At 33.4% G+C, this 10,507-nt stretch overlaps 1 protein-coding gene across 1 annotated transcript; it reads right to left on the reverse strand.

The window, feature by feature from the left end:
- Positions 1-1,666: 1,666 nt before the first annotated feature.
- Positions 1,667-8,123, reverse strand: LOC106672347 (acyl-CoA synthetase family member 4). The gene is made up of 13 exons (XM_014403703.2): positions 7,865-8,123; positions 4,951-5,147; positions 4,781-4,901; positions 4,441-4,715; positions 4,114-4,356; positions 3,957-4,051; positions 3,480-3,774; positions 3,144-3,422; positions 2,855-3,083; positions 2,627-2,778; positions 2,405-2,559; positions 2,104-2,349; positions 1,667-2,040 (listed from the first exon to the last, which is right to left on the reverse strand). Exons 1-13 carry the CDS (start codon positions 8,095-8,097, stop codon positions 1,684-1,686), a joined length of 2,877 nt encoding a protein of 958 aa, XP_014259189.1. The 5' UTR covers positions 8,098-8,123; the 3' UTR covers positions 1,667-1,683.
- Between the last annotated feature and the right edge of the window lie 2,384 nt (positions 8,124-10,507).

A 10,507-nucleotide genomic window follows, 5' to 3' on the forward strand; every position in this document is an offset into this window, starting at 1 on the left:
ATTTTATATAATAATTAACTGCAAAAAATGTATATTATAGTCTATATTGAATGTATCTAGTTTATACAATAAATAATCAAATAAGTATATTAATAAATATATTATTGTTTGCATGTAACATAAGTAGCCAAGAAATCTTCAGTTCTATTATTTGCATGGATTTGAAGTTATTATATTTTAATATTTTTCTTAATGTTTAAACAAAATTTTTGGTGTAGGGATAGGAAAAAATGTTAGCTACTAGAAAGAAAAAATGTACTAAAATGTTTAATGTCATAAAAAAATTGTATCAACTAAAAATGGCATAAAAATAAAATTGTTACAATGTTGTTATTAAATAATTATTAACTATAAAACATGTATAAGTTAATAAAGAAATATGTGTATCAGAGTTGTCATTTTATTAAAAATACACTTTACTTTTAACTACTGACAACTTGTGAAACATTTTAATACTATTTTTATTTCTTCAATTAGCTTTTTGCCAATATATTTGCTACAATCGTTTAGACAAAACAACAAAAATTTACAAAAGGTAAATCGAAGAAATTATAAACTAGCATAAATATAGGTGTTGGTGACTGCAATGGTTTGGGCGTTGACAAGACGCTTATCACTGTAAGGTAGATGATGAATGTAGTGCTGTGGAATATTTTCATACTCCTCCAACAACACCATTCTTAATTCATCCAAATTATCTGGCATCAGTTTGGCGACTTATTACCCTTTTTGATTTGTTCTAAAGGTGTTCGATAGGGTTTAAGTTGGGACTACATACTGCTCACTCCAAACATTGACTCGAATCCCGTTCTAAGTAGTCACGACGATCCTAGCTGTATGTGGCCTTCCATTGTCATGCTTAAAAATTAAACCATCACCAATGGGTGGCATATAAGGAATAACTTATTTTGATAACACATCTTCAATGTGCCATGCAGCTTTTAGGGAACCCTCCGTAAAGATCAAGTTTGGCTTCTTTTTAATACTCTGAAGAAAAAAATGGCTGAATAATCTTGCTCTACACCACCGTTAATATTGGGCTAGTGCAAAAATGATGCAGGTTTTGAAAAGCAATACTTTTTAATTTTTATAAAATAAAGAAAATTTATTCAAAATATTTCATATCAGTCTATATATCTTTGCCAACGTGTAATAAACACTTTTATTCCACTGACATAAAATTTCGACTCACAATAGTCTTAGAAGGTGTTTCGGCTTCATTGCATTCTCTAAAAATGTTATCCCTCAAGAAGTAATCAAAATGCCTTAAAAAGTGGAAGCCTATAAGCGCGAAGCCAAGCGAATATGGAGGATGCAGTAAGGTTTTCCTATCCTAAAGGTGTCTCCAGACCCTCAATCGTCTCGGCATTCGCCAAATAGTGTGCCTTCATATACACGCATGTGGGGTTTGTACAATCACCCGGTTTGTGCAAATATTCACCAAATCCTCAACTTATTACCAATCGTGATGGACAACAGTAAAGGTGCAGTTACTGACAAACTCCACAGCCATACAATAGAGACTACATTTATACAATATGTATTAACTATACAACTGTACATATTTTAAAATAAGGTAACAAATGTCTCAATGGCCCTTGCATAATTTCATTTGTAAACTGTTGCTATCAATATAACAGAAGATGATACATTGAATATCAAAGAATTATATCACAGTTAAGTTTATTTGGCAAGTTTAAAACTATATACATGATTATCTCGAGAACCCAAAATAATATGTCTACTAGGAAATATCACAGGAGTGGAAAAAACATCGTTATTCAAATCATAAATAACTTTTGAACATTTGTCTTTCAACGAGACTAGATTGATTTTTCCATTTGTTGAAGGCACAATGACCATGTTTTGTCCATCGTCGAGAAAACACGGAGATGATACTGTTCTTGAATCCAGCTCTATAGAATCTACTTCTTCTTTTTTAATAACAAACAGTGTAGAATCAGCTATTATCAATAATGCCAGATGTTTTGATAGGACTGGCGAAGAAAATACATGTCCTTTAATATCAATGACTCGAATCTGTTAAAAATAATTATATATTTTTATGTTTCAACAAATAAAACAAATAAATGTTTAATTTACCTTTTCCCCAGTGGTCAAATTAAAAAAATGAACACCTCCAAGAACTGGAGCAACAACCAGTTCACCATTTGATATTATTGGATTTGTGAAAATTGGTTTAGTTTCAACTGACCATTTAATATTCCCGGCAAAATCTAACGACCAAACCCCACCGACAGTTCCACAGACAAATATCCCAATCTCATCAATCAATATCTCAGACAGCACACTCGATCCAATGTGCGTTTCCCAAGATAAACTTCCATCCTACAAAGAAAACACGACATACTTTAAAAAATAAAAACAGAATATTAATTCTCACCTCATTTATGCAATAGATCTGTTTGTTGTAAGAACCAAAATATAATTTCCCTTGGTGGAGGACGCAAGTTGATTTAACAATATCACTAGTATGAAATTTCCATATCACAGTTCCTAACCTCAAATCAATACAATAAACACAGCCATCATAACACCCTAAAACACCAAATTAAATTTTTTTATCTTTATTAAACAAGACAACAATCAATATTCTGGCAACTACCAATATAGAAAGAATTTGTATCAGATGAAAGACAGGCTGAAGATTCAACTCTGTCTGGTAGGGTGACTTGAGATATTATTGCTCCTGTAGCCACATCTGTGACAACAACTGCCCCACTGTGACTTGCGACAATTATCAGTTCTTCTCTACTTCTGAAATAAAAAAATCACCCCATTTGAACAACCATAAAATTTTTAGAATGCAGTGTAATTATTTAAATTCAATTACCTTGTCAAGATAACCCCTAAAGGGGAAGAGTCGACGCATTTCTTTAAATTATGCTTCCAAGAAATATACAAATTTGGTACTCCTTGGTACACAGAATAGAATTCTTTAGTTGCCAATTGTGGGAAAACACGCCCTTTGAGAATGATCACTGCACCGTTGTCTAATTTTATCTCATTACTTGTAAGTTCATGTATATCATGCCTTTTCCGTTTTATACCTTGATTGATACCTAGATATAAAGTCCTAGTTTTAAACAGTTTAAAAAAAGAAAAAAAAGCTGCAAACTGACTTTCATTTCTGTTCAAATATGTTAAACACTCTGAAAACGTTGAACCACTGAGTAGAAGTCCCAAAAGAGTTGGGGGAGTTTGATCTCCGAGAAGAGATGAAAGTTGAATCGCTTTGATAGAATCACCCCCTGAAGTTATAAATATTGATCCATTTTCTACAGATGAAGAACCAGTAAAGTGTTTCCAAAGTTTCCTAAATTTTCCCTCAAATTTTGCAATTTTCAAGTTTTTATATCTTTCCTTAACTCTTTCTTTTAAAAAACTCGTGTCCACCTTTCCTTTGAAAAAATGCAATGTTTAATCTCAGAAGTGATATTTAGATGTTTTGTTAATACCATGTTTTGACAAAGGAATTTCATCCAGTTTTAAAATTAAATCTGGCCAATGCCCTTTAGGAAATTTGGCTCTTCGTGCCGTTAGCCATGATTTGAAATGGCTAAGTTCTGTATCAATTTTTATGAAAAGTCCAAGAATCAAATCAGAATTGATGACTGTCCATACTGCATGGCATCCATCATTTGGATAATCTTTGCACACAACCTCAATCAAGGTAGTGTTTACTTTAATACCATATCTTTTAAAACTTGAATCATCTTTCCTGCTTACGAAGTACAATTTTCCATTTATTTCCTAAAAACAGTTGACTTTTAAGACTTTCAATTATATTTAAGTAATGAATTAATTAGAAAATTTAAGCATTTGACAACTGATAGAGTCTTCTTGATAATTTTGACAGAAGTAAAACTTTTTCTAGGTTATTACACATTCGACCGTTATCATAAATTATCGCATTTGTCTCTGGTTGCTTTTACTTCAAATAAGTCTCCACTCCTCCTAAAGACAGGTTTTCGCGCAAGAAGGTCTTCATAATTTTCCCCATCAATTGTGCATATCCTGCGAGAACTGTCTAAGCATATTGAATAAACATTACATCAAACATTGATTATTGATGAGATTTTACTTTCTCACCAATCATTAATTCTCCAACATTTTTCTCCCCTACTTCAATTCTCTCGATTGTCAGGCGTGTTTCACTGAGAGGGTCGCCTATGTCAATTCTTTCAGGTGGTTCTTCCGAACTAGGCCAGACCCGCTTGCAGGAAGCCCAACAGGATACTTCTGTGATCCCATAAATATTAAAAACATTTATTTTGTTGTCCTTCTTAAGGCCCCATGTTTTGACATCCTTCCAGGTAGGAAACTCTTCTCCTCCTAAAATTTTGAATTTTTTTTTTTAAGATCTTATTTTTCTTATCTTTGTATTATTCTTTGTGTCTGAAAGAGTTTTATTTTTACCCAAGATGAGTGATTTTAATGACGAATCTTCAGAGAAAAATCCATTATATTCCTTTAAATATTTTCTAAACAGTGATGGAGTCGTTTGAATCACTGTGACATTACATTCTTCAATAGTTTTGTAAAACTTTGTTTTATTATTTTTAACATGATAAGGAACTAAGCATAAGGCTGCACCAGATGAAAATGCCAAAAAAATTTCCACAATACTTGGATCGAAAGTCAGCGGAGAGTTGAGAAGCACAACATCATTTTCTGAAATGTTCAACAGTTCCCTATAAACAAAATAATTTTTCATTTTTTTTCTTTCGTATTTATGTAGAATGAACGCAGACAAGACCTCAGATGTGTTACATTTGGAACGATGGCATCATGAGGCACTTTGACCAATTTGGGGCAGCCCAATGATCCAGATGTCCGAATCGCATATGCAAAAGGGTGGTGTAAACATTTGTAGCATCCTGTAAAAAATGTTACAGTAATGTCCACAGACTAATTATTTTTACTCACCTGTCTTCCAAAGGTAAATAGTCTCTCCTAAAACATTGAAAGATTTATGCTCTATCCAATCGGCAGTTTCCTGTTCCATGTAATTAACATTTGTCAAAACCCAGCCTGCTTTAAGCTTATGGACAATATCATTTAGCTCTTCAAAACGTAAATCTTTTGGATACGAAAAGTAAAAAGGGCAGCTGAGAATTAATGAGCTGGAACAATTCAACATTTTGAGACAAATTAAAGAAGACAACAGCAGATTCAGTTAGGCTGCCATATAGCACAGTTATATTATTATTACATTATATTTACATTATATTAACTAACAAATGCAAGGTGGACAATATCCAACACAACCGTTTTATAAAAGCGTGTTCCAAAATTTGTCAACTTCTGATAATCTTTGAGTCTTCCACATAACCCATGCCTCATTTTGTATTTTTGAATTGTTGGTGGGATAGGGGATGGGTCAAAAATTTAGGGGAGGGGCAGTGGGAATCGAACCAATGGCTCATGACCCGTCACTGTCTATCTTATTCAAATCAACAATAGTGAATCTGGTAATTTCTATTTCTATTACAATACTACTGAAGCAATTTCTCTCTAATCTGTCTCTCTCTCTCTTTATATATATAAAGTCAGTGATTTGATTGGCAGTAATACTTATGCTAAAATTCCTATAATTTTATCTCACACATCAAGTCTACTTGAAGCTCAAATTTGCTATTTATTGGATCAAACATTCTCTGTTGAACTTGAGGTTTCCTTCAACTTTAGTTGATTAACTAAAAACTAAAGTTTAAAACAAAAGTTCCATAGTGAGAACAGCCTTAAATGTTAATTATTATTTTCAAACCAAAATCTTTTTGAATAGTTTGTTTAGAAAATTATTTATATTCACTTATAAGTTTTACTTGACATACATGTATACTTTAACTTAAATTAAGTAGGCTCAATAAAAATAACCTTGAGTCCCAGCACCCGGCTGGCGATGGAACATGTAAACATGGAAAAGTTATTCTTATTGTTGAGGTAAATTCCAACTTTGCACCCTCATAAAATGGTAAGGGTACAATCCTTCCCAACAGAGGGTATCCTAACCTCTCCATTGTGAAACATCGAGATATATAAATAACGCACGTGAACTGTTTTTGGGATCACGATTAACAGAATGCAAATTTCCACACCTCCATCCCTCATTCAAGTGAAAGAACCAGTTTACCTCAGCCTTGAAGTCGTTGGAAGGTGCAATCTGCTAGAATGTCTCAATGTGGGAAATAAGCTTGATATTCTCTCCTTGCCGCAGTAGCATTACTATATATATTTATTTATTTATTTTATTTTATTTTTTTTTCGAGCAACCTTTCTCTGCATAAGGGGCACCTGCGCGGGCTTTGGCCCAAAAGAAGGTGCCCATGTGTCAACCGCGTATGGCCAATCCTCAGTCAGGTGAGGACGATCCCTCGTCTCCTGCTCAGATGAGAATCGCAAGAGCCTCTCCGATAGTATTACTATTGCAGTAACTGCAAATGAAATGCATATTAGCAAGGAGTTCATGTGGAAATAAAGACTTTAAATTTAATTCTTTAAATGTTAAGAATTTAAATCACCAACATGAGGACTGAGCAGCAAACTGTTTGAATCGAACAATAAAGAACTGACATGAAACTCAAGAGCCAGACGGAGTTCCTAGTTAAATTGAGTGTGCCCCCCCCCCTTCTTAGAAACCAGTTTTTTTCAACAAAATGCAAAATTTTGCAACAAAACAAAACAAATTGCTTCCAGAAGTGCAATCCAAAAAGGTGGGTATACCGCTAGAAGGTAATTGAATGGGGAACTTTTGAGGGAATTTACAAAGCTCCAGGAGCTGGTAGTTATTTACAATTACCAATCCAAAATTTTCAAAAAATTCCAAATTTCCACATTTTTGTTTTGTCTGATCTTTTTGTATACAATTTTTTCATCAATTCTGCAATATAAATAAGTTCCCTTACAGCAAATTTAATGTTTTTGGTACAAACCAGACCTGATGTCTAGTCAGTAATTCTGAAGATATAAGCAATTTAGTAGGCCTGTCGGTTAAAAAAAATAAATAAATAAATTTTAAAAAAACTGAAATTTTCAACACTTATCGCCCATCTGTTCATACATACTATAATGGGTCACATTTCAATTTATTTCATAGTGACATAATGTGATTTAGATTTCATGGTTAGTACTAGAGGGAAAATAAGAGAGATCTCAACAATTAGGCTAGAGACAGTCAGGTGAGAAGTGAACCAGTCCATTCCATGTAAATAAGAGGCAGAAAGAAGTGCGAGATCCTTTAGTTTACAAAAGTGTTGGAATCCTTAAAAAAGCGTGTTTTACTCCACAGCGGAATGACTGCAAATAGTGAGTACCCTTCCACCCTTGTTCCAAATGGTCTGGCATATGGTTTGCATGAAATTACTGTTAATTTAAATTTAACTTGTGTTAATTGTTATTTTCTTGTATAATTAATAAATTGTTTTGAAACTCAAATTAAATTGTATTAAAAAAAGGCACCTAATCAATTTATATTCAGGTTTGATCAAGACGTCTGGGGCACTGTTCCTAATAAACAGGATTCATAGTTGGGCCCGTCTTGTTGAATCAAGAACAAACCGTAACATACATATATTTACAATTATGTAATAACCATTTACTTTTTAAATGTCTTATTTTTACAACCAGACCTATTTGTGATATGTAAAATATGAGTAAACCTATATAAATTAAAATTTAAGGGTGGTGCGTTTATTTTGTCCATCATTGTATAATAACAGAAATAGCGGAATGACTGTTTTCGTTAGTTTTAATATGAAGATTTTACACACTTTCTTGACAATTTTGCGCATTTAAAAACACTCCAAAATGCCTTTAGTGATGAATTTAATTAAAACGTCACCTGAGGATAATAATTGGAGTTGACTTTGTACATTCCAAACAGAGAATAAGGAAGCATTTCTCATTTCCAATCCTTTGTCTGATTTCCAACTGGAGGCGGTCCGCCTCTTTTTTCACACCCGAATAAGTCAAAATCTGTTTTCCCTCTCCGTCATCGAACAAAATACAATTGTTCTCCGGATATTTCGATGATGAGACCATGAACAATTCATGAAGAGTCATGAGCTTCGACATTTGTGGAAGTCACGTTTTGTTTTGTTATGAAGATAAACCAAATGAGAGGTTCTGTTTTGAACACGTTTATCGATTCACGCGCCATCGATGGCATCAAATGTGACGTCACTAACAGCATTCTTTTAAAATGATAGTCATAGTAGTTCATATAGGCCAATAAGCTACAATACATTTTTGACAAAACTTTAGAAAAGCTCCCATTAATTCTATTGGGTTGTCCGGAAAATAATGCAAATTTATCATTATAAAATAAAAACAATTAAATAAATTTTTTAATCATTAAAATATTCTTTAACTTTAAAATATTTTTAACGACTTTTGATCAATAAATTTTTTATGTTGTAAAACGTTGTCCAGTTGACAGAAAAATGGTAGTTGTAGGCGAGAGAGAGAATAGGGAGGGTGAAGCAGACCTCATAACCAAGATCCAACAGTATTGGTTGTAATATAATGTTGCGAGACAGCGTTGTAATATAATAGATTCAGCCTTTTCCGATTGAACATACATCATACTTCAATAGTATAAATTTCTGGCGCATTTTTCAATTTGAGAGCAATACAATCCGGCATTGTTTGTTTCACCAGGATTCAAGAAGCTGTAATAAATCAGCCTAAATGAACCCCACAAAAGCCTTTCTCGAGCCAATGTCCAGAACAACACTTGTATCGTAGAAAATTCACTTTTCAGCTCAAGTAATAATTCTATTTAGAAAAGGTTCGTTTTCGTTTCGCCAAAGAAGTAGGGGCAAACTGCATAACAATTTTTTTTTTTTTTTTTTTTTTTTTTTTGGTAGTCGTTTAATGAACGAGGAACTCAATTTTCGAGCTTTTTCACCTTTCCAATTACTTTAAGGTGGTCAGCGATGGTCGATTTGCTAATTGAAAGATTCTCAGCAAGTTCTCGAACAGTTGTTCTGGCATTTTCTTCGACCAAATCTCGCAGAACATCATCATCTAGAGGAGAAAATAATCCTTCCACGAGCTTTGTTGTCTGCAAAGCTTAAGTCGCCCTGATGTTGTATTGGATCTTCTTGAGGTCATTTTACAGGTGAATAAAGAACATTACTAATTGCGTTTCACCAAGCTTTCGGCGAACCCAGTTAGTGATGTTCTTTATTCACCTGCAAAATGACCTCAAGAAGATCCAATACAACATCATTTTAAACTACGTAGGTCGATCAACGTCAACTAGAATTCTTAAGTCGCCCTCTCGACATTTTTTAAACCATCTGTGAACTGTGCTCTCTCTCACTGTCATCGTCCCAGACTTCATGTTTTTGGCCGAATCGGCACTGTTCTGATCGTTTTTAAACTCGTAAAACGAAATTACGCGAAAATCTCGTGTTGACAACTTAGTAAAATCTGAGTTATTCCCAAATCCTACTGAGGAGAACAAATATTTTTGTTTGGTAGAGGATTAAAGTGTTGACATTCTTCCAAAAGAATAATCGTAAATGGTTCATTATATGTATAGAAGGATAATTGAAAGAAAACATGAAAAACCTGGATTATTTTCCGGACAATCCAACACATTGTTTTACACAATGGCAGGCACATGCAAGATACTGCATTACTCCAAAAATCCCTATTACTATTGGAAAATTGTGTGATAAAAGTTAAATGGTGATGAATGTAAAGTGTATCATTTTCTCGTGGTGTTTCCTCTACCAAGTACAATTATTGTACATATATTTCTCACTGTCCAATCGATGTCATACAATGAAAGCCCTTGGAATAGTTTTTAATTTAACAATTAACTTTGACAATCATGTAACTCTTATGGTGGACCAAGGCAAACAAAACATGGTTTTATAAACACTATCATTACAAACTTTCAAAACAATCACGGATTGATTACACTGTCCATGGAGAGATCAATCTTAGAATACGGTTCATTGATGTGGTCGCCTTACCCGGCCTCTCATATCATGCTACTGGAGGCATTTCAAATCAGAATTATTCTTCTCCAGAAATTGGAGACTATTGTTATTAAGTTATACATATTTTTTTAAATTTGACAATTTTCACATCTTTATTTTAATATTTACAAATCGCTTCATCATTAGGCCCCGGGGTTCGTAAATCATGAATAAAGCGATATTATTATATAATATTTTAACAACAAAAGTTTACTTGAGGGTCATTTTGTATTTCAAATATTTTATAAACCGAAAATAAAACGCGTGGTGTAAAAGTTGAACAGGGAACAGACAACTATCGAAATTATGTACTCACTCCATCATAACCATTTTGGTCAACTGTCAAGTTTATACGTTTCAATTCAAATTGTTTCACCTTCAAAGGGATATCTCACTACTTGAACGGAAGTCTCGATATTAAAGACAAAAGTTGGACTGGTTCAAACTTAAGTTCATCAACTCTGTCGAACCGAAAGCTCTTACGACAGATT

This window comes from Cimex lectularius, unplaced genomic scaffold (assembly GCF_000648675.2).
Source record: "Cimex lectularius strain Harlan isolate CLEC.00 unplaced genomic scaffold, Clec_2.1 scaffold230, whole genome shotgun sequence".
In the NCBI taxonomy this organism is placed as follows: Eukaryota; Metazoa; Arthropoda; class Insecta; order Hemiptera; family Cimicidae; genus Cimex; species Cimex lectularius.

Bases quoted from the DNA above. Each gene is read 5' to 3' on its own strand.
- LOC106672347 (XM_014403703.2), bottom strand. From the start codon at position 8,097: ATGTCGAAGCTCATGACTCTTCATGAATTGTTCATGGTCTCATCATCG. The intron at 4,357-4,440 runs GTAAAAATAAAA...TCAAAATTTTAG, and splicing joins ATTAAAATCACTCATCTTGG to GAGGAGAAGAGTTTCCTACC. The intron at 2,041-2,103 runs GTAAATTAAACA...TATTTTTAACAG, and splicing joins ATTTGACCACTGGGGAAAAG to ATTCGAGTCATTGATATTAA.